This window comes from Neophocaena asiaeorientalis, unplaced genomic scaffold (genome assembly GCF_003031525.2).
Source record: "Neophocaena asiaeorientalis asiaeorientalis breed wild unplaced genomic scaffold, Neophocaena_asiaeorientalis_V1.1 scaffold296, whole genome shotgun sequence".
Lineage (NCBI taxonomy): Eukaryota > Metazoa > Chordata > Mammalia > Artiodactyla > Phocoenidae > Neophocaena > Neophocaena asiaeorientalis.
Window position 1 is genome coordinate 1,204,179 of NW_020175084.1, and position 25,288 is coordinate 1,229,466.

A 25,288-nucleotide genomic window follows, 5' to 3' on the forward strand; every position below is an offset into this window, starting at 1 on the left:
CCACATTATCAAGAATAATTTCCTTTTATTTAAAGACTGCTGATTGTAGATGTTAACCACATCTACAAAATACCTTCACACTCAACCACTGTGCCACCAGGGAAGCCCAGTCCCTTTTTTTTTTTAATTTATTTAATTTATTTTTGGCTGCATTTGGGCTTCGTTGCTGTGCGTGGACTTTCTCTAGTTGCAGTGAGTGGGGGCTACTCTTTGTTGTGGTGCTCAGGCTTCTTATTGCGGTGACTTCTCTTATTGCAGAGCACATGCAGGCTTCAGTAGTTGTGGTACATGGGCTCAGTAGTTGTGGCGCACGGGCTTAGTTATTCCCCGGCATGTAGGATCTTCCCGGACCAGGGTTCGAACCCGTGTCCCCTGCATTGGCAGGCGGATTCTTAACCACTGTGCCACCAGGGAAGCCCCATACTAGTCCCTTGATGTTTCTCAACCCACCAGACATGCTCCCATTTCAAGACCTTTGTACATTACTCTTTTCTCTCCAGAACCTTTTCCTCCAGATATCCACATAACTAGCTCCCTCTTTCCTTAAGTCTTTTTCCTTAGGTCTTTTCAGAATTTCTCACTCCATACCTAAAACTGCAACCCTGCTTACACAGCCTACATACATTTGCATTTCTCCCTCTGTTCTCTAATCTTCTCCTTGGCACTTATCATTATGGAGCATGCTACATATGTTGCTTACTTATGCTCTTTATTGTCAACATTGCCCTTAGAGTGTAAGCTTCCCAAGGGAAGAGATTTGTTTTGTTTTTAATATTCAGTTATTTATTCATTCATTCATTTGGCTGCTCTGGGTCTTAGTTATGGCATGCAGGATTTTTGTTGCCATGTATGGGAGCTTCGTTGCTGCATGCAGGATCTTTAGTTGCGGCATGGGGGATCTAGTTCCCTGACCAGGGATCAAACCCAGGCCCCCTGCATTGAGAGCTCGGAGTCTTAGCCACTGGACCACCAAGGAAGTCCAGGAGGTGATTTGTTTTTATGTATTTTGTTCACTGCTATACCCCCAATGCCTGGAACAGCCCATAAAACGTACCAATTATTTGATATATTTTTTTAATGAATGCATATTTCTTCCATGATTCTAGCTCCTAAATATCTCCTTTGTACCACCCTCATTCAGACCACCATCATTTCTGACCTGGATTACTGAAAAACCTCCTAACTGGTCTCCCTTCATCTCTTCTTATCCTTCTTCCAATGCAATCTCCAGCTTGCAGCGTTTCTAAATCTGATGATAGCAGTCTCCCACTCAAAACCTTTTACTAGCCCTCACTGTTGTTAAGACTCTGAGAGATTAAGCCTTTGCTGTGTCTCTATCTTCTCTCTACCTGACACTCTGTGCTCCAAGACAGAGCTTCCTATTCCTTGCATGTGCCATGATCTCTCACCTCCTGGTACCCATACACCTGGTTTCCTATGTCTGGAACATTCGTATCCCCTTCATCATCCAGCTAACTCCTTCTCACCTTATCAATTTGGCAGTACACAGAAGCCTTGATGGTGAACTAATGAACCCCTCCAGAAAGGGGGAAAAAAGTATTTATTTGAAAAGATTACATTCTTAAACTTCTACTTGGCAGATTACTGTAGTTAGACTAAACAAACTGTGGATTAAAACAATGTGCACAGATTCCATAACTTCCTCATCTTATGGCCTCCAAAGGAATAATGACTTAGTGTTGATCTTGCTTTACACCATGATATACCACCTACCCATTATCAATTACAATATCATATCAACTCTTCTGAGCTCTACAGTGTGCAAGTGACATTCACAGAATGGCTCTGCTCAGAAGGTAAAGTCCAACTTGGATGATACCTCTGCCAATGTTCTCTCCACATTGTCCTTTTCCTTCCCTTTCTTTTGCTATGTAAATGCTATGATTAATATTACCATCATTATTATCTGTGTTCCAAATTATAAATCGCTAGTTATGCTATTCCATCTTTTTCCCTTTCTGGTTATCATTACTTGTGTAAAAATCATTACATTTCTAAAATTGACAGTCAGAGGGGTGGCTCTCAAGAGGGATATTAATTTAAAAGAGAAAAAAAAGCAGACTAAATTCAAAAAATATTTCAGTTCAATAAGAATCTAAATGTTATAGATGGTATTAGTTTAGTCAACAAAATTTTTCCAAAAGCATCTCATCCTAAAATGTAATGCAAAGAGAAATTAATGATAAATGTGATGTGCCTTCATTCATATCAGTAGGAAAAAACTGATGTAACATGTGATCAGAGTAAACTAAACGTTTTTACTTGTTACGAAAATTTGTTGAAATGAAGCCAATGATGTCATGAAGACATGCAAACAAAACTCTTCAACTCTTAAAAAAAAAAAAAAAGCAAGGGGGGTAGATTCTATGTTTCTAGTATTTGTTGAGAAAGTTAAACCTGTATTTGAGGAATATGAACATTCTCACCCCAAGATAACAAAAAAAAAATAGTTTTTTTTTTTTCCAGGTGATCTCAGTCTGAATGAAATTTCTCAGCATCCAAACTATTTGAGCATAATGTGAACTAAGTAACATTAACAAAGTGATTTTCACTTTCTCAAAGTTTCTTAATTCTTGGATAATACAGATATCCCAGAAGGTAAAAGAATCTAGATTCTGCTATAAAATTTTTCATTGCCTTTTAGAAGAATATCAGTAGTATATGAATTTGCATGGTGTGAATCCTCTGGTCTGGCCCACTCTGAGCAAGTGAAATATTGAACTTAGAGGCATTCAACCTGAAAACGGATTCCATGCAGCCAGCATGAAGTCTGATCTAAATCACCTATGTTAATATTTAAATGGATCCATATAAACATCACTGCAAACCTGCATGCAGACTGATATATAGTCAAGTACTCTTTTTTTATAAATACACTCAGGGTTAAAACTTAAAGAGCCAATTATACTCTCTCCAATGCGATATAGTATAGCCTAGGTCAGGATGCCTCAACCTTGGTACAACTGACACTTGGGGCTGGATAATTCTTTCCCTCAATGCACAGGGCTGTCTGTGGATTGTAAGATGTTTAGCAGCATCCCTGGCCTTTACCCACTAGATGCCACTAGCATGCCTGAGGTGTGACAACCAACAATGTCTCCAGTCATGGCAAACTGTCTCCTTTGGGGCAAAAGTATCCTTGGTTGAGAACTATTTGGCTGGCTGGTTTTAACTTAGTTGGTCTAAGTTAAAAGTTGGGGCACTGCAATCTGACTTCCTGAATCCTAACTCAACGTCTTACTGGCTATGTGACTTTAGCAAGTTACTTCACTTTTCTTTCCATCAGTTTCTTCATCTGTACAATGCTCATTCTAATAGGACCTACCTCAAATATTTCCTGTGAGGATTAAATAAGTTGTTACCTAAAGCCCTTATATCAGTCTATGGCAAATAGTAAGCACTTAATAAATTTAAGCTATTACTATTATTATTATTTGGTTTATATAACCATTTACTACTTGAAAATCTACTTCATATACATGCTCTCTCATCTGAGTCTCATATCCCCCTTGTGTGTGGGTATGTGAGGAAGCTTGAACTTATGATGTGTTGGTAAAGGTCTGTGTTGGGTAAAAGCATTTTACCCAGAAGCATTTATTTTTATCATTATTTTCCAGATAAGAAAAGTGAGACATAGAAAAAATAAAAAGAATTGCTTGAAGTCATGCCACTTTTCGTGTGTGTGTGGTAAAATATACATAATATAATGTTTACTACTTTAACCATTTTTATTTGTATTTTATTTTATTTTTTATTTTTAAATCTTTTGGCCATGCAGCATGTCGGATCTTAGTTCCCAGACCAGGGATCCAACCTACCCCGTGCATTGGAAGCATGGAGTCTTAACCATTGGACCGCCAGGGAAGTCCCTTAACCACTTTTAAAAGTAAAGTTTAATGGCATTAAGTATATTCATGTTGTTGTGGAACCATCACCACCATTCATCTCCATAGCTGTTTTTAAACTAAAGTATAGTTGATTTAAGATATTGTGTTAGTTTCAAGTATACAACAATGAGATCCAGTTATACATATTTTTTCAGATTACTTTCTGTTATAGCTTATTATAAGATATTGAATGTAGTTCCCTGTGCTATACAGTAAATCCTTATATTTATCTATTTTATATATAGTAGTGTGTACTATTAAATTCATACTCCTAATTTATCCTTCCCTGTCCTTTCCCCTTTGGTAACCATAAGTTTATTTTCTATACCTGTGAGTCTGTTTCTGTTTTGCAACTAAATTCATTTGTATTATTTTTTTAGATTCCACATATACATGGTATCACATAATATTTGTCTTTCTCAGTTTGACTTAATCCACTTAGTATGATATCCTCCAGGTCCTCCATGTTGCAGCAAATGGCAACATTTCATTAGTTTTTATGGCTGAGTAATATTCCATTGTATATATTTATCATGTCTTCTGGGAATAGGCCCTTTATCTAAATTCCTTAGGCAGCTTATGGAGAAGTAAAAAGAAAGACTTCCCAAGCCTTCTGTTTCTTAAAAATAATCAGCCTAAATTAATCTTCATGCCAAGGAGACACATTTCGGGGTGGAAAATTTTGTTCCCTTATTATGCATATATCACATTTTGTTTATCCATTTATCCATTGATGAACACTTAAGTTGTTTCCACTTTTGAGGTATTGGAAGTCACACCCCCTTGTAAGTGAATACTTCTGGCTCTTGGTCTAATGCTCTTTTCCAAATTATCACAAAGGGAACTGATATAACCTATAATCTCCCCCAAACACAAGAGGTTTTCAGGGAAATGGGCATCTCATGTAAAATGATTAGCAAATTGAGACATATTGAGCTTTTATGAATAAATCAATCAAACTAAGCTTGGTGAGTCCATGCTTTAAGATTCCTTAAGATAATATCTCTTCTTTCTTCTTTTCCTTCATTAAAAAACAAAACAAACTCAAAAACATTTCACAGAGAGATAACAAGCAACCATTAGCTGATGCAGTATCTCTAGGATTATTTCTAGAGGTAAAACTTCATGGTTGTGGACAAAGAATTGTTGCCTGCCATTTTGTAAACAATAAATGTTGCTCTCCATCAAGCCATCAGCCACTGCAGCTGCCCAACCATGCACCTTGAGGGGAATTCAGGATAGAGAAAGACAGGATACTGGCCCAAAATAGTTAAGATGCATATCAAAGGAATAATGTCAAGAAGCCCAGATTCTTGCATCTTCCCATACATAGAAAAGCACTAAAATTATTAACTTGAGATGTCTGTTTTGTGTGATTAGCAATAAACTTTGATGTTTGACTACATTTTTTTTCCCAGCAAAAACTACTATATATCCTGGCTCTGAAACCACAGAAATGCATCTCGGCGGCAGGGGGCTCAGAGGAGCTCTGGTTCTTTTTGTCTCAGCATAAAAAGAATTCAGCAAAAGGCAAAGTGATAGTTAAGAAGTGATTTATTAGAATAGGACACTTGTGAGGCTTACAAACAGGCAGGCAAGCAAGCGTTAGTGGGTTACATTTTTATAATCAAAGGAAGAGCAGGATTGGGGGGGGAGACCATCTTCTTCCTCCTTCTTCGAGTCTTCCATCAACTCCTCCTAACTGTTGGGTGGGGGAGTTTTTGGCACTATGTGGCCCATCCGGGACTGTCATGGTGCTATGGAAAAATTATTTCAGGTCTCAGTATAATGACGGTCTTTCACTTTGAAGTGTCACCTTTCCCAAATTACTGCTTTTTATGTGTGAAGAGAGCATGTCCTAGGGGGTCATTAACTTGTTGACATTCACTGGGCGGGATGTAGGACTGGGCGGGATGTAGGCCTTATTTTTCCACTATTGTTTTATTGTCTTCAGGCATGACTCATGCCTCCATTGCATGGTTTTGTTGCTAAGCAAGCCTGTCTGGCTTTGCTGCTAAGCGATTTGCTGTTTCACAAGTCAAGCAAGCCCACAAAGTTTCAATATTTTCCCATTGCTTTCTTGAGTGATCGTTGACTTACTGTGGTTTCCCAAAGCCCCCTAAAGTTCCCTTTCTATCTACAGTCCCCTAGTGGGACTTCTAATTTTTTTTTTTTGGCTGCACCATGCAGCATGCAGGATCTTAGTTCCCCGACCAGGGACTGAACCTGCGCCCTTGGCAGTGAAAGCACAGAATCCTAACCACTGGACTGCCAGGGAATTCCCTAAACTAACTATTTGATTACCCTACTCTATCCCTATCAGCTCCTCCTTTACCTCTTTGGAGCAGTACGCTGTCTGAGAGGGTATAACATCAGGCTATAGTCCTCAGGCCACCAAATAAAGCATAATTCTCATTTTTTAGATTGTGCATCTTTTTTTCAGTTGCCATGGTGAAACATAGAACAGAACTGCTTCTCAGAAATTAAGTCCATATTATGCCAGAGAGCTGCTTAAGAATGATAAAGGAAAGGTGCTAATGTTTCTCCTGAATTTAAAAAAGTGAGTTTTTTTATTAGCAGAATAAAAAGAATTGGTCCTAATTAACTTTGGGCAAATAAATCAGAGTATTGATTTCACTACAGTAATAAATATTGATTTTTTTAAATAAATTTATTTTACTTTATTTTTGGCTGCGTTGGGTCTTTGTTGCTGCATGTGGGTTTTTCTCTTGTTGCGGAGAGCAGGGGCTACTCTTCGTTGCGGTGTGCAGGCCTCTCATTGCGGTGGTTTCTATTGTCGCGGAGCACTGGCTCTAGGTGTGCGGGCTTCAGTAGTTGTGGCGCACGGGCTTAGTTGCTCTGCAGCATGTGGGATCTTCCCAAACCAGAGCTCGAACCCGTGTCCCCTGCATTGGCAGACGGATTCTTAACCACTGTGCCACCAGGGAAGCCCCAATATTGATCATTTTTCTTCAGAAACTGAACTGCAAGAAAAGTGTGCCTCCTGAAAGTAGAGGAAGTTTAAAACTATGCCTTTACTGTGGAATATAATAGCAATTAGCACATGGGAATAGGCATGGACGATGGAGGTACAAATGTAGAGAAATGGAATGATAGATACAATAAGAGGGCACCATTTCATTGAACTGTTAGCTACCATAAATCCCATGACCGGATTTCATTCCAATGATAAATGGTTTACCTTTAAATAACTTATGCCCTATACTATGCTTGCATTCATTTTAAACTTAATTGAGTATGAGCCGAATACAAAATAAAATATCAACTTTTAAATCAAGGTATATAGATGTCAAATCAGTGCTTGAAAACTAATAAAATATAGTATTAAACAACAACAACCAAAAAGAAAATCCAGAGGGGACTTTCTCTTGAGTTCCCTTGTCCCCGTGCCAAGTTTTTACTAGCAATTGATACCACTTCAAAAGCTCAAAGTGCATCTAACGCATTAGAACACATGGACAAAGCCTGCCTGCAAATCTAGCTTACCTCTGCCAGTCCCATCAACACCTGGAACACAGCTCTTCCCTGGAGCTCTCTGAAGAGGGTGGCTCTTTGCTGGGACTAGACAGGGACTGAACCAGAGGAGAAGAGTACAGAGCAGAGCCATGAATATTATCTTGGATCTCCTCCTGCTTCTGATCATCATCATCTACTCCTACTTAGAATCCTTGGTGAAGGTTTTCATTCCCCAGAGGAGAAAATCTGTGGCTGGAGAGATTGTTCTCATTACAGGAGCTGGGCATGGAATAGGAAGGCATACTGCCTATGAATTTGCAAAACGGAAGAGCAGACTGGTTCTGTGGGATATTAATAAGGTACTGGATTCATTTACCCACCTTTTAAAGTTACAAGTGAGACAGGTGTTTAAAAACTTATTTGACTTGGGGCTCCCCTGCTGGCGCAGTGGTTGAGAGTCCACCTGCCGATGCAGGGGACACGGGTTCGTGCCCCAGTCCAGGAAGATCCCACATTCCGCGGAGCCTGTGCGTCCGGGGGCTGTGCTCGGCAACGGGAGAAGCCACAACAGTGAGAGGCCCGAACTTATTTGACTTAACATTTGCTTATATTTGTATTTGTCTTTCTCGAAGTTTGGTAACTAAATTCCCTGGAGCCTTACTCTACATATGCATCAGGATGGGTTTTTTGTAGTTTTTGTTGTTGTTTAAAGTAGAAGTGCCATATTACCCATCATATCTAGTTGCAGAGAGCGAGTTAGAAGAGGACTATGGTCATGGCACCCAATAGCTTTTTTTTTTTTAAGATTTATTATTTATTTATTTATTTATTTTTGGCTGTCCCAGGTCTTAGTTGTGGCATGGGATCTTCATTGAAGCATGTGGGACCTTTCATTCCTGCGTGAGGGCTTTTCTCTAGTTGTGGCATGCAGGTTTTCTCTCTCTAGTTGTGGTGCGCAGGCTCCAGCGCTCATGGGCTCTATAGTTGTGGCGCATGGGTTCCAGGGCACGTGGACTCTGTAGTTTGCATGCAGGTTCTCTAGTAAAGGAGCACGAGCTCACTAGTTGTAGCGCAAGAGCTCAGTTGCCCCTCGGCATGTGGGATCCTAGTTCCCTGACCAGGGATCGAACCCGCGTCCCCTGCATTGGAAGGCAGATTCTTTACCACTGGACCACCAGGGAAGTCCCCACCAGGATGGTTTGATGAAGGGAACATAACTGAGACCTAAGCAGTGATTTTTATGCCATGATATGCAAGTTTGATAACATAGACTCAGGAGCCAGGGTACTTCCAAACTGTTTAAATTGAGCAGACAATTTCTCTCAGCCTCAGTTTCCTTATCTGAAATGGGGATAATATTGGGTTGGCCAAAAAGTTCGTTTGGGTTTTTCTGTACGATGTTCTGTAACAGAAAGAACATCTTACAGAAAAACTGAACAGAACATCTTACAGAAAAACCCGAACAAACTTTTTGGCCAACCCAATACCTCACGGATAGGCAAGAACAGGGGTTAGCAAACTACAGCCAATGAACCAAACCTGGCCCTAGAGCAGACTGTTCAGCTAGTAATGTATTTTTTAAAGGTCTGGCAAGACAAAAACCAAATAAAAAAACAAAGAAGAATATGTGACAGAATTTCTTCGTGCCTTCTCTCACATGCACACAATCCTAAAATTTTTACAATCTGCTAGGTGCTTTACTGCCTATTACATAGTTGGTGCTCAACAAACATATGTTAAGTATATTGTTGAGTAATCTTCTCCATACTCAAACATCTCCTTTCATGACACCACAAAGAGCAACATCTTTCAAGCATGTTCTTTAAGCTATGAGAATGTAGCAAAACAAGTGAAAACACGTGAGACTAACATGAGCCTTCCCTGGCAGAAAAGCCAGGTATAATCTCTGCGAGTTAGGCAAGCGGTGCCTCTCAGGAAATTTGCTTACAAACAAGTGGGACATTTTGGACGTGAATTTTAATCTTAAAAAAAATTTCTTCTCCAATGCTTTCTCCCTCACTCTTGTCCCCTCACTGACTTACATCTTTTGGAATTTGTTTTTTACAATTACAGCATGGCGTTGAGGAAACTGCAGCTGAATGCAGAAAACTAGGGGCCATTACACATGTGTTTGTGGTAGACTGCAGTAACAGAGAAGAGATTTATGACTCTGTAAACCAGGTGAGACTTCAGAATACAAATTTCTTCCCATAATTTTGTGTCCCCTTACATGGAATATGAAAAGGTTCTTTGTGACTGCCTAATTTAAATTAGATTTGGTTTTTTTTTAGCCTCTGCTAACTGAGGTAGTTGTGTGAACAAGGAAGGACATAGACCTTTTCCTTCCATATAATCCACTCAACTCTGCCTATTTATTAATTAATTAATCAATTAATTAATCGATTTCATTCTGGTCAGAAGTTTGAGCAGCTGCACAGAGTGACAGAGAAAAGATTTATCACCAGGGAAAAGGATACCTTTCTATTTTCATTTTAGTCCTGTTACTTTTGCAGTAATTCCTTTATTTTTTCCTTTAAATATTTCCTCTTTGAGATTTTATTTATGTTGGTGCCAATCTAATCTTCTATAGAAAATATAATATTAATAATTATTATAACAATTTTTAAGGGTAAATATCAAATACAATGGACCAAGCACTCTGAAAACGGTTGTACCCTTTGATTTAATCCCTACAATAACCCTCTTAACCTCACTTGACAGGTGAGCAAACAGATTCAGAGGGTTTAAGCCAGACCAGGTCATGTAGCTAGTAGGTGGCAGAGCCAGGATTACTCAATTAGTACTTTAAAAATATTTGGTAAGAACTGATATGTCAGACCAAGGTCATGTAGCTAGTAGGTAGTGAAAACAGGATTACTCAATTAGCACTTTTAAAATATTTGGTTAGAACAGATATATCAATCAACACAAATATTAATTTCATTTTATTGGTAAGTTTCAAAAAATATCTATGATGTACTGGGTACTGAAATTTAGCTGTTAAAAAAAACAGTTTACCCCAGCTTTATGACAGTGTCTGCTTGGCAACCACTCTTTGGACTAAAGCTCTTTCCTGCCTAAACTCTGAGACATCTCATCAAACAGAATAAAGAATCTAATCCCTGGATGATATCAGCCCCAAAACTTTAAGTTTCGATACTACACCCAATGAATGTGTTCTTTCTATTTCAACAGGTAAAGAAAGAGGTGGGTGATGTAACTATCGTGGTGAATAATGCTGGGACAATATATCCAGCTGACCTTCTTAGCACAAAGGATGAAGAGATTACCAAAACTTTTGAGGTCAACATCCTAGGACATTTTTGGGTGAGCGTGAGTCATAAATATTCCTAGTTTGTGTATGTCTGACAATTCCTCTTAAGGTACATGAAGTTCATAATTGAGTTCACCTCCTTCTGGACGGGAAACTCCATATCTTTGGCTTAATACAACAATTATCCAATATTCGTGTCTCTGACAGAAGGGCACAGATTTCAAGGGGACACGACTCACCAGCATGTAGGCTAGTTAGTCTGCCTTATCCACCAGTACCTAACACAAAGCCTGGCATGTACTGGGCGCTCAAAAAATATTCATGGAGCTTTCCTAAGGATTGTCAGTGTACACCTTTTCAGTGCTTTAGAGAAAATACATACAGTGTACATTCACTTGTGACCTCATGTCATGGAATTTTAGAACAGAAAGGACAAAGAACTCACTACTTGGGTTATGTAGGGGTTGGGAGTTCTGGCTGGAACTCTGAACAAAGCTCTAGGTCAGGCTGGAGCTTAGAGTTAAGGCTCTACGGACCTCTTATAATTGTTTGGTTTTGTGAGAGACTGAAATATGTCTTTGTAGAGAGCATTTATATGAATTAATCTTCCAGTGCCTCAATATTAGTGTAGAACATAGGACAGATCTGGATTCTGGAAGAGAGAAGAAAAAAAGAGATGTGTTCCCCCATTTTCCCAAGCCCCTCACACATGCTAATGAGAATTAATTATTATGCCCACCAAACTAATTAGAGACCCCATGTATTCGTTGTCTACAGCTGCATAACAATTATATCAAAACTTAGTGGATTAAAGCCAGAATAAATGTTCATATTCCTCTCATGGTTTCTGTGGGTCAGGAGTTTGGGGGTGGCTTGGTTTGGCAATTCTGGCTCTATGAATTTGCACAGGGTCCATAGGGGGGTTTGTAAAATTCTCATAAAATAGTATTGATATTTCTCACCAAACAGTAAAGCTTTTTGGAGGTAAAGAAAGACTTTTTGTTTCCTGTAACATCAACATATAATGCACAGTATTATAAATAGGGAGATACTAAATCTAATCATGGTACATAATGACCGTGGGTCAGTACAGGACTCAGCTTTTTCTGCTCAACTTGATATAGGTACACAAGATTTTAACTCTTCTCATTAGCAAGATAAAGCCCCAAACAAACAAACAAAAAATTACATGATACCAGATTACCATACGGAATTTTCTCAGCTCTGAAAACTCTGAATTTTTCCCTTAATAATATTGTTTAGATGATGGATCCATAAAAGAGATTTTTGATTCCCTCTGAAAGGAAGAAGAGGGATATTAAGATGAGTTCTTGGCATGTGGTATGCAGTGCACAGCACTCAATGCCAGCTCAAACCAATTGTTTTAATCTTTTTTTCATTTCTGTCATCGGTGGAGAAGTAATCATGGAATCTTGGCACGTATTTCATTTCATCAAAAAAGTTGTCTTAAATGACATTTTGTCTTAAAACTACCGGGCTTCCCTGGTGGCGCAGTGGTTGAGAGTCCGCCTGCTGATGCAGGGGACACAGGTTCGTGCCCCGGTCCGGGAAGATCCCACATTCCGCGGAGCGGCTGGGCTTGTGAGCCATGGCCGCTGAGCCTGCGCATCCGGAGCCTGTCCTCCGCAACGGGAGAGGCCACAACAGTGAGAGGCCCGCGTACCGCAAAAATAAAATAAAATAAAACTACCTAATTTGGAAACTTAACACCTGTGTCATTGTTTCTTTTGGTTCTGCAATGATCCTGAAGATCACAAAGGCACTTCTTCCAGCGATGATGCAGAGAAACCATGGCCACATTGTCACAGTGGCTTCAGTATGCGGCCACGGAGTGATTCCTTATATTATTCCATATTGGTAAGTATTACTTTCTAGCAGTGCTATATATTTTTACACTTTTAAGGTTTTATTAGACCTCAGATTCCAGTCCTCATAACAGGTAATTTGTTTTATTTTTCTTTATTTTATTTATTTATTTCTGGAGAGCTAGAATTGTGTTTTCTTCATTTTTGAATCTTCTTAGAACAAAAAGTCAAATGCCTTGCAAAAAATAAAAGCTATAAAAAGTCTCATAGCAGATAATTTGGATTTACAGAATGTATACAGTAGTTTAGAATAAACTCTTAAAAATGACTTCTCCTAAAACAAGGAAACTGGTTTTAAATGAAAAATCATTTAAAATATTTTTAGATTTTTGAAAACTCCTCCACAGAGCAATGAAAGAAAACAGTAATGCCAAGCATGTTTCCATTGTATCCTGGAATGAGTAGATGCTCATAAAGGAAATAAGGAACTAAAAAACAAAACAAAAAAAAAAAGAAAGAAAAGAAAAGAAAAAGAAGGAACTCACAGACTAAGAAACAAAATATAAGGAAGTCCAAATAAACACAAATCTATGCCATGGCCTGCATGCCCAAGATAAGCTAAACAGAGTGGCTCCTGGATCAAAACATTTTTCAGTGTACTTGTGCCATGAAAGATTGTGTGTGTGTGTGTGTGTGTGTGTGTGACAGAGAGAGAGAGAGAGAGAGAGAGAAGGATTGAGAGAAAGCCTTTACCATATTAAAAGATGCAGATAGCATATTCCATGCTCTACCAAGGACATAAAGAGATGAAAGTGGGAACTCCCTAAAGACACACTATTTGCAAAATATCTTTTCTTCATACACTCCTTCAATGGCATCTCATTTCCTTATTCTGGTCTTATATCAACCTCATAGAAAAATTTAATTTGTTAACATTTTGGCCAATTCTTTTTGTAACAGCCAATACATGTGTATCAGTGGGGGATGGGGGTGGGTAGTTAGTTGGTTTATTACTTACCTACACATCCATGTTCAAGGTTGAATTTGGTCACGGACCAAATTATTTCTGACACCAAATGTAGTCACAGATGTAGTTAATTTTCGCTGTATGTTAAGGTATCCTTGCACATACATATGGTTGTTTCAAGCTGCCTCTAGCATCTTAAAACACAAATCAGAATTTCACAGATTAAACATTTAATATTGTTTTAATGTTTAGAAATGTGGAAACCCAATGTAACAATTGTTTTCCTTTTTTCTTTTCCTTTAAGAGAGCAGCCAGCCTTTAACTTTATGGTTCTTGTCATCTGAGTCAAAAATACAATTAACATTACATAGCTCCTTATAGGTAGTAAAGTTATTATGCATATGCTATTTGATTTAATCCTCAAGATGGCTCTATATTTTATTACCAGCATCTTTTTATAAATGAATTTTATTTTGTTTTTTGGCTGCACTGTGCGGCGTGTGGGATCTTAGTTCCCCAACTCAGGATCAAACCTGCACCCCCTCATTGGAAGCGCAGAGTCTTAACCACTGGACCACCAGGGAAGTCCCTATCACCAGCATTTTAAAGATCAGAAAATCAAAGGAAGAAGACAAAGTAATATGCTGAAGGTTGCACACACTAACGCACCCACATCACCTGAAGTCTTTTTACGCCAGATCTTCACAATGAAATTAAGAAGCCAAAGTGAACTCCACATTTCAAAGGAGAAACTATCAAGAGAGAGAGGAGAAATGTGTAGAGTCCCACAGAAGTTCGTTAATACAGATATTAGTTACATAGTTTTTCTAAACATGATTTTCCTGATTCACATTTTTCAAAATAAAAACAGCAGTAAAAACTGATTAGAAAACAGTTTAAAGATTGAATGGAAAAACCTTCTAGGTAGAATGAGCCGTAAGCAAGTCAATCAAAGTTATTAAAATTTGTTCTATTGTTTATCACTGCTAATAAAAAAAATCGGTAAATTCAGAATTCAGTGAAATCAGGTAAGAAAATGTAAATGGAAATAGATGACCAAGTGGAAGATTTGGGGGTTTGGCTTTTATTCTCAAACAAAATCAACATTTTCCTCTCACAGAAAGCTGAGGAATGTTTCACTTTCCCTTAGCTAACAGGGGTGGATAATTCTCTTACAGTTCCAGCAAATTTGCTGCTGTTAGCTTCCACCGAGCTCTGACATCAGAATTTGAAGCCTTGGGAAAAACTGGTATCAAAACCTCGTGTGTCTGCCCAGTTTTTGTGAATACTGGGTTCACCAAAAACCCAAGCACAAGGTAAGGTCAAAATCAAGTTAAGATGGAAATATGGCATGAGAAATTGGTATGAAACCGACATGAGAAATTTTTAGGTGGGTCAACTGAGAAAATAGAAAACAAAAAAAGGAAAAACATTTTTTCTTATTAATGTTATTGTATTGCCTTTATGTTTTCACTTTGAAATTAGATGAACAAAGGGGAAAAATGCATTAGGGGCTAGTAGAAGTGATCAGCTGCCAATGAATCAGGCATTGGGTATTTATTCGTGTCCAGGTGAAAGACTCAACACACACGCAGGTGTTAAGAGGGAGTGAGAATGCGGGTGGGTCGGATGGAGAGTTGTGCTTCGGGGGTGATGGCAAGAGTGTCCCCTCCTGGAAACCACACCCCCAAAACGAATGTTACCTCACCTCCCCCCTCCCGCTTGCGGTTCATCCTCCTCAATAGAGCATGGAAAGGCACAGGTATATGCCCCATTTCCATATTCGACAGCACTGGCCACAGAGCTAGCACAAAGTACTCCAACATCTTCCAAACTTGCCTGATCCTAAGCATCATCACTGTGCTTACATAAAAAATACATGTTCTTAGGCTCTTCCTTAGAGATTCTGATTCAGTAGAGTGAAACGAGCTCCAAGAATGTTTTGATTTGTTTTGCTTTGTTTACAAGGAAACCAGGTAACTTTGGAGGCAGGTTTGGAAAACACTGACATAGTAAATATAACCACATGCATTTGATCATGGCTACCACCCTGTCCTCCTTTAAAAAACAAACGTTCCGGGATTCCCTGGTGGCGCAGGGGTTGAGAGTCCACCTGCCAATGCAGGGGACACGGGTTCGTGCCCCCGTCCGGGAAGATCCCACATGCCACGGAGTGGCTGGGCCCGTGAGCCATGGCCACTGAGCCTGCGCGTCCGGAGTCTGTGCTCCGCAACGGGAGAGGCCACAACAGTGAGAGGCCCGTGTACCGCAAAAAAAAAACGTTCCTAGAAGCGGCAATAAGCTGAGTCTTTAACCCCTCAGTCAAGGTGAATTTCTTTTTTTTTTTTTTCTAAACTGAGAACTTTTTTTTTTTAAGTTTATTTATTTATTTTTGGCTGCATTGGGTCTTCCGTTGCTGCGCGCGGGCTTTCTCTAGTTGCGGCGAGCGGGGGCTACTCTTGCTTGTGGTGCGCAGGCTTCTCATTGCAGTGGCTTCTCTTGTTGCGGAGCACGGGTTCTAGGCACACGGGCTTCAGTAGTTGTGGCACGAGGGCTCAGTAGTTGTGGCGCGCTGGCTTAGCTGCTCCACAGCATGTGGGATCTTCGCGGACCAGGGCTCGAACCTGTGTCCGCTGCATTGGCAGGCAGATTCTTAACCACTGCACCACCGGGGAAGTCCAAGGTGAATTTCTTGACCAAGTACTTTGTTTCTGGTAAAGGAGGATTTGAGACGATAAGAGAGGAGAAATTGGCCCTGAAAAGAGGAATAAAGCGGAAAGGTGAGGATAAGGACCCTAAAATTAATACACCTGCTTCACAATTTGCCTCGATTCTAATAAACATTCTGCTACAGGTTAACAAAATATACTGAGCTTGCTAATCTGAAGCCAATTTATTATTGGAAAGGAATTAGTCCTAAATATAGTCATTCAAAGGAGTTAACAAATTCCCTTTTAAGCTCAGCCTCGTTTGAAGCTACTGACTCTGAAACTCTGAATTAGCTGCGTCATCTCCAGAGCTGTAGCCACTCCCTGGCAGTTGAGTCCTTAACTATGTTAGAACACAAGTACTTAACAAGTACACGGTACTGTACGTAAGTAAATACAGTGATATAATTGGGACTCTGGGCTCAGTTTTCTTAAATAGGAAACTGGGCCCAATACAAATCCTCTTGGTAAGCATTCAGGCTTAGTGTGAGCCCAGAGTACCAGTTCTTCCAGAGGGGAAGGCAAAATAGATGACAAGAGTAAGGCTAATATGACCTCGGGTGTGTGGGTTCCTGGGGGTGACCCTGGGGACTGACCCAGGCAATGCTGAAAATTTGGAATTGGTATCACCCAGACTACCTGATTCTGAACTTCCTTGGCAAAGGCTAACATGTCCATATACTAATGTGAGGCTTGGCTCAGAGACAGGGTTGATAGACCCAGGTAGGGGAAATCAGGGAGGGAAGAGGTAGTACCCAATAATTTAGAAAACTATTGATTTGCATTACTCTCTGCTGGCTTGCCACTCAAAGTCATGGAAACCTCAATCACATAATAATCTGAAGTAAATCACATGATATCTCAGGGAAGGAAGTTATAACAGTCGCTACTTACTTAACTCCTCCTCACAACCTTTGTATTCCCTAAGCCATTCAGCCTATGCCTAGACAACTTAACTTTGGTGCAATACTTTCAATCCATTTACATTTTAATTTCCTGTCATCATCTTGCATTAATGGGCATTCTATACTGGCCTGTGGTTATGAATACTTCTCAAGAACCCATGTATACAGTCTTCAGTATAATCAAGGTCACACCTCTAGTTGTAATGTAATACTCCCTATGCATGTCTTGAACTCTCATTAAACTTCAGCATAGGCAAGTCAGCAGTGAATCTCAAGTACTAAATGCCCTCAAAACAATCCAGCTTTGTGGGATACCTCCACAAGAAAGCAAGTGTACTTAGCTATAGATTTCTCTTCTCATATCTAACAAGCCCTGAAGAAAGATGCCGCATGTTTCCTTTCTGTCCTTTGATCAGTCCTACCCACTACTCTTCCTTGCTTGGCTCCTCTTCTCTTCTAATATCTAATTCCTCACCACCATTTTGATGTTTTGACTGAGTGAGCCATGAAACACACCTACTGGATGTGAAAGTAGTAGATTGTGATAACAAAACATCAATGTGGCATGGGAGAGGGAAGGCAGGTGGCATTTGTGCAGTGAATCCTGGAAGCTTTTTTTTTATTATTTTTTAAAATAAATTTATTTATTTAATTTATTCTTTATTTTTGGCTCCATTGGGTCTTCATTGCTGCGTGGGGGCTTTCTCTAGTTGCGGCGAGCGGGGGCTACTCTTCGTTGTGGTGCACGGCCTTCTCATTGTGGTGGTTTCTCTTGTGGCAGAGTACAGGCTCTAGGCTTGTGGGCCTCAATAGTTGTGGTGCACAGGCTCAGTAGTTGTGGCTCGTGGGCTCTAGAGTGCAGACTCAGTAGTTGTGGTGCACGGGCTTAGTTGCCCCATGGCATGTGAGATCTTCCTGGACCAGAGCTCGAACCCGTGTCCCCTGCATTGGCAGGCAGATTCTTAACCACTGCACCACCAGGGAAGCCCCTGGAAGCTTTTAAATCCTAATTAGTGAAAAGATAATTTTCCTGCTTTTGCTAATTACAAAAAACAACAAAAAAGGACCAAACTTTTCTTTTTTAATCACAGACTATTCCCTGTATTGGAGACAAATGAAGTTGCAAGAAGCTTGATAGATGGAATACTTACCAATAAGAAAATGATTTTTGTTCCATCATATCTCAATATCTTCCTAACACTAGAGAAGTAAGTACAGCACAAAACACCTAAAATACTACAACACTGATAGAACTATCATTATGGAGAGTTTTTCAGTTGTGAAATTTGCCGTGGAAATTCTCCATGCCTGGGGAGAAGAGTTAAGTTTCCTCTACTATTACCTTACTCAATCTATAAAAAGAGAATGATTCATTTTCTCTACTCCATCTATTACCTCTGGCCAGTCTTTGCCAGAGACTATTCTAACTGAAGGAAAGACAGTTTAAAGAGAGAATGCAATATGGTGAACTAGCTAAAAATAAAGGGTCTATAAAGAAGCCTGCTGGGGGTTTGATTAAGACTGCATTGAATCTATAGATCAATTGGGAGAGAGCAGACATATTAACAATATTGAGTCTTCAAATCCAAGAGCACAAAGAACACAAGGTATCTTTTTATTTTTTCATCTTTCTCAATATGTCTACACAGTATTTTGTAGTTTTCAGTGTACAAATCTTACACACCTTTTGTCAGGTTTATCCCAAAGTATTTCATGGTTTTTATGCTATTGCAAATGGCATTTTTTTTAAATTTTCTATTTCCCATTGTTTGTTGCTAGCATATATTTGATTTTTGCACTTTGATCTATATTTAGCAACCTTGCTAAACTCACTTCTAGTAGCTTTCTTGTAGATTCTAACAGACATTTTTACACAGATGATCATATTTCCTGCAAATAAAGATACTTTTACTTCTTTTTTTCCAGTCTATATGTTTTTTATTTCTTGCCTTATCACACTGGCTAGAACCTCCTATGCAATGTCAGAGAGGATTGGTGAAAACACACATCCAAGTGTTGTTTCTGATCCTCAGAGGAAAGTAGTCAGTCTTTCACAATTAAGAATGATATCAGCTGTAGATTTTTTTCATTTTCTCTTTATCAGGTTGAAGAAGTTCCCTTCTATTACTACTTTGATGAGCATATTCATCAAGAGTAGATACAGATTTTGTCAAATGCTTTTACTGAATATGTTAAGGTATTATGGTCTTTCTATTTTAGTTTGTTCATATGGTGCATTACACTGACTCGTTTTAAAGATTAAACCAACCCTGCATTGTAATGTCATTGTCTGATTTTTGTGTCAGGATAACACTTACCTCATAAACTGAGTTGGAAAGTATTCCCTCCTCTTCTCTTTTCTGGAATAACTTGTGTTGAATGGGTATTATTTCCTTCTTAAACATTTTGTAGAATTCAACAGTGAAACCATCTGAGCCTGTTGTTTAGCCTCTTAGCTAAACAATAAGCTCCTCAAAGGGAGTAGCCATTTTTTTGTTTGTTTGTTTGCTTTGTTTGTTTGTTTGTTTTTGCGGTACTTGGGCCTCTCACTATTGTGGCCTCTCCCATTGCGGAGCACAGGCTCCGGATGCACAGGCTCAGCGGCCATGGCTCATGGGCCCAGCCACTCCGCGGCATGTGGGATCTTCCCGGACTGGGGCACGAACCCACGTCCCCTGCATCGGCAGGCGGACTCTCAACCACTGCGCCACCAGCGAAGCCCGGGAGTAGCTGTTTTTAAAGTACTTTAGTCTACCTTATTATAGAGGGCATAATATCAATAGATATTCAGTAAAAACTCAAGGAGAGGTGGAGAGGCAGATGGAATGGATTCTGGTGGTGTTGCTCTGTGAACTCTTAGCATCAGGATTCATTGACAGTTACAGCAATAAGCCTAGATCTTCAGTTTTAGGTCTTTACTCACATAAGATTTCATATAATAGTTTACTAATATGAGAAGATGAGAAGAGTTGTATATATCAGTGCTTTCTTTATATTTGCATAATATTTGAACTGTGAGTATTAAAAGATACACACAAAAAAAGAGAGGTAGATGTGAAGAAAGAACAGAAGAAAACTAAATGCAAACCAGATAACTCTCAGGGTATTTTTAACTGACAACAAAAAAGAGCTCTGGTGTCAAAGATTTTAAATTGAAATTTTTTCATCTTTTTTTCATACAGATTTCTTCCTGAACGTGCCTTGGCAGCCATAAATCATGTACAGGATATTCAATTTGAAGCAGTGATTGGCCACAAAACCAAAATGAAATGAATAAATGTGCTCCAGGCTGAGACGTATGCACCTTAATGATGTGGAACTAAGTTTAGAGTCAATGCTTCAAAGCTCTATTTCACATTTTTCAATGCCATTAATAGTAAAAACATTGGTTTGACATTAGCAGTGGTCAAATGAACAAGACTAATCACCTGTCTTTCTATTTCTCGAGATTATTTCTGTAGTTTTAATAGTCAGATCCATTTTTTATTCCATGCCTCTTAAAAACTTCTATGCTTACATAAACATACTTAAAAGGGTCATTTTTCTTTAAGAGATTTCATTTCTTTTCTTTCCGTTTAAAGGTGGACAAAGCTACCTCCCTGACCGTAAATACAAAAAGATCTTATTTACAGAGGGAAGTTTTAAGACTGTTCTTAAAGTAGTCTTCCAAACTGTAGCCAGGCCACAGAATGTCAGCAAGTACACAGTGTGAGTGAGCAGTTAGAGATCAAGTTAAGCAGGCAGCTGTGCTCCAAAGGGCAGAAAGATTACTCCTACGAAACTCAATGTTTGGGAGCTTTCTCTAGCTTCTCCATTTTTCATCAGCCCCAAACAGAGCTTTCTCACCTGATTCTGTCCCTTATATAGCTCTTATATCCACCAAGAGTGGACCCTCCACACTTTCTGCCCTTTTCATAATCTCTTAAAATACTATGACATTATAAAAGGTGACTCTCTCTTGAATCTCAGAGTATCTAAAATTTTAACCCCATGGTAACCTCTTCTTTGTAGTTTATGCTTTCACATATCATTGGTACCAGAGATGTTTAGACAGTTTTGAGCTTCAAAAATGAAAGCTAACACAGGGAAAGGAACTAGGCTGGCTACCTAATAGTGCACCACAGATCTGAGAGATGGAGGGGAAAAGAGAGTGGTCTTTTTTTTTTTCTTAATAGAAAGAAAAATCTGATTCCAACTACACCAAGAATAATCTTGTTTTCTGTGTTTTTCACACATGTTATAGGCTGCTTTTACATCGACTATCCTCCTATTTTATCCTCATTAAAAACAAATCATTAATAAAAACAATTTCTTAAAAACAAATGATAAATGTGTTGTTGTGCTTTTAAAAAATGACCTCTTGTAGTTATAAAATTAAGAGTTTTGATTTCTAATCTCTCAGTCTCTGTGAGCCTCCTTCAGGAAGCAAGGATCTGTGTGGTAGCAGAGAGATCTTGCAGATGTTGAGGGGAACAAGGGGTTCTCCCAACTCCAGCTTCTTTGACAGTTAGGAGTGTTGGTGTATGTGCTGAAACTTACTGAGTCCTTTGTATGTGAGGCACTGAGCAGAGTACTATTGTTTTATGATTTTTTTCCTTGTTACTTTGGCAATAATTTTTGTTCATGATATTCTTTTAATTGTTTGCCTTAAAACTAAGAATTTATGAGAGAAACCTTAAAATGTATTATTTTTAAAGTATGATTACAAAACTTCAAAAGAGGACTATGTATAGTAAAAAATATAAACCCACCCCGCACAATCCCAGTCCCTAAATGTACTATTAATGTACAACCTTCCTATCTTTTTCTAATGCATGCACAAGCACATATATGAGAAATACATTACATTCTTTTACTGCATGTGTTACACAAATTGTTTCAAGACACGCATTATATTCTGTAACTTGCTTTTTTAACTGACCAACATATGCCCAAAGCCTTTTCTTTCAGTATATAGAGTTTAACCTCATCCTTTTTCATGGGCACACAGTACTAAATGGTACTATATTTGATCATTCCTTTGTAATATAACATTTAGGATGTTTCCAATTTTTCTCAATTTATTTACTCTTTATTTACTTAAATACTTATTGAGTGTCAGCCACAGTTCTAGACCCCAGGAAACATGAGTGAATAAAGCAAACTTCTTGCCTTAATGGAGCTCACATTCTAGCAGGACAAACAACAGACTGCAGATATCATGAGAGAGAGTTTCTAAAATAATAAGAGTTGGGACTTCCTAGTGGTACAGTGGTTAAGACTCCAAGCACCCAATGCAGGGGACCTGGGTTCGATCCTGGGTCAGGGAATTAGATCCCACATGCCGCAGCTAAAGATCTCGTGTGCCTCAACTAAGACCCAGCTCAGCCAAATAAATAAATAAATAATAAAATAGTAGAGTCAAGGAAGAACTCTCTGAGAACTAACATTTTTGGGTAGAAATATGTGTGAAGTGAAAGCATGGCCTATGCAAATATCTAGGGAAATGAAAGTGCAAATTCTGATGAAGGAACAAACTTCTCTGAAGAACTGTATGAGGGCCACTGAGACCATAGTGGACGAGCAAGTGGGCAGTGTTGTAGGTGACGTGCCAAAAGAGATACCAGACTGTTGGAGACCACACAGGCCACAGTAAGAAGTTTTGATTTTTCTGAGTGTGAGAGAAAGGATCTGAGGATTTGAGTTAGGAACTGACCCATATAAATAAAATCCCAACGTTAGATGCAAAGAAAAACTTTCCCTTTTTAATCCAATTTTTGGCTTTAAGCCTTTGTGAATGAAACTCAGAGAAATACCTAGAAGCACAAGTATCGAGCTCTCTTTGCCTATTTTTCCTGTATACTTTGACTATTGACTTCTTCCTTGTCAGTTCCAGGTATGTCTCTAAATGTTTTACTCTGACAATCTCCATCTCAGAAATCTCCTCAAGGGTACTCACTAACACCAAAATCCCAGTTCCAGGGCTAACTCTAGGGTGTGCAGGGCCCTGGGCAAATGTTTCCTGTGGGTTCCTGTCTATATAAATAAGTCGATTAAAAATGTATTACAGGGACTTCCCTGCCAGTCCAGTGGTTAAGACTCCACACTTCCACTGCAGGTGGCACAGGTTCAATCCCCAGATGGGGAACTAAGATCCTGCAAGCCGCATGGTGTGGCCAAAAAAAAAGAAAAAGTATTATATAATTCATAGGTCCATTGAGGTATAGGGATATATTGATGAAGATTTAGAATAATAACAAAATTATTTATTGTCCACTCGATGCAAGTAAAGATTCTTCTTGGTATCCAGGTGCTATTTCTTCTTGTTTGGTTCAAGAGTCATTTCTTTTTTTTCCTTATTATCAAATGAGCCATTTCTTGACAATTTCATATCTTTCAGCATAAGAAACGATAGTAATGCTATTATTTCTCATAACACCATGGTGCTTGTAACATGTTTGTATTAAAATAATATGAATCTTCTAGCCTCTACAACACTCTACTACCATCTGTATCATGTTAGTCACATCATTACTCTTGATTTTGCACCATCCATTGTGCTACTTGTAAATACTAGCTTCCAATCACTCGAAGATTGTTATGGCACTTCTTTGATAATAACCACAAATTCAAGCCTGACCCAGAGTATGCAGGAAACGTGAATAATTTGTTTTCTGGTCATGTTAAATTTATCATTTAGAATGTTATAACATAACATGGAACAACACATATTCTATGTCTTGCCTTGAACTCTTTAGGCCATAATTATTGCATTCCTAGAATGTGAACTTTTTCAACACTGACTGCACCTTGTCTCTCATACCACCAGCAGGAAGGGGATTTTAGGCATAACAAAATAAATAGTCAAATTCATGCAAGGAATGTCTGTTTCTCATCTGGGAGAGCTTAACACACTAACCAGGGAGAAGAGAGCATCACCACATCCATCAGAAGGGTCCATTGTTGTGGTGAAGAACGTCTAGAAAGCCCTCAGAAGTGATAGATGCAGCCACTCCCAAAGGACTCCTTGACCCATGGTGTAGAACCTACAAAGGGAATGGGGCAACTGCCCTAAATGCCAGTGGCAAGGAGTGTAAGGACACCTGATGCCACCCCTGGAGCCCTTGGGTGTTATACAGCAGAAGTGGCAGCATGGTTAGCACATAGACAGTGAAAGTGGATGCCTGGGCCCACACATGTGGCCTGAGCAGTGGACCTTAGATAGCCTAGAGCCCTAAATTAGACCTATATCCGAAATAAGTGTGAATCACCCCAAATCAGCATGTCAGCATCACTTCAACAGCCCAATTTCACATGATCCTGCAAAGGAAATACCTTGCCAACCAGCAGCAGCAGCAATCTGCTCACCAGGCACCTCTCCTAGAACTGGGGTCTGAAAACAGCCCCAGGATGACACCATACATACAAGAGCTCCAGGACATATGGTCAATTCCATGTGCACAGAGAGACAGACAGCTCTCCAAAGGGAGAAACAGGGCCAGCACCAAAAGAGGACTTAGAACATTTCAAAGAAGTCACTTCGAAGAGGAAGACTCTCTGAGGCAAGGTGTCTGTGTGCCCAGGTCTAAGAGTAGCAGTGCCCAGCTCCTTCAGATTTGTGCACAGCTTAAAGGGACGCCGAAGCAAATGTATGGCTGAAGAGAAATTTTTCAGTTAGTCTCGGATCTAAATCTTATATTATGCATATGATAATGTTTTTAAGGATGAGATAACATCTAACATTCAAGTTCCCCATTTATTGAGGGCATGATACTCAAAAGACTCATCACAGTATTGCTCTATTCCCTTGCACCATGGCCATCACATGAGAGCGTGTTGGAAATGCAAACTCTTGGGTCCCACCCCAGACTTACATAATCAGAGTCTGTACTTTTTTAAAGGACCCTTGGGGATTGATATGTACGTTTAAGTTTGAGAAGCATTGCTTTTTATGACATTAACTTTGAATTTAGTGCAGCTCCGTGTCAGAACTTGGCTGTCCTAAATATATGATAATTACAACAAATCCAACAGTTACCTCTGTGCTTATTTCTTCACAAATTATATGAGAAACCATAGGGAGGAAATTCCAACCCCTGTCCTAAGTGTCCTTTCACACTTTCTTTTTGCTTTCTCTTGTATCTAAGATTATTAGATAGCATAACTTTTTCAATTTACTTCTTCAAATATGCTAGGTGTTTTGTTGAAAACCCCTTCTTTATTGGATTGGTTACACTACATCTG

General features: G+C 39.2%; 1 protein-coding gene across 2 annotated transcripts; it reads left to right on the forward strand.

Annotated features, from left to right (window-relative positions):
• The first annotated feature begins 7,534 nt into the window (after positions 1 to 7,534).
• On the forward strand, positions 7,535 to 20,338 carry HSD17B13 (hydroxysteroid 17-beta dehydrogenase 13). Of its 2 annotated transcripts, XM_024764202.1 has the most exons (7): positions 7,535 to 7,744; positions 9,459 to 9,566; positions 10,581 to 10,712; positions 12,431 to 12,537; positions 14,631 to 14,768; positions 18,157 to 18,273; positions 20,248 to 20,338. In XM_024764202.1, the coding sequence occupies exons 1-7, from the start codon at positions 7,535 to 7,537 to the stop codon at positions 20,336 to 20,338; spliced, it is 903 nt and encodes a 300-aa protein (XP_024619970.1). The 2 variants fall into 2 exon arrangements, with proteins under 2 accessions (XP_024619970.1, XP_024619971.1); XM_024764203.1 differs by lacking the exon at positions 9,459 to 9,566.
• The last annotated feature ends 4,950 nt before the right edge of the window (positions 20,339 to 25,288 follow it).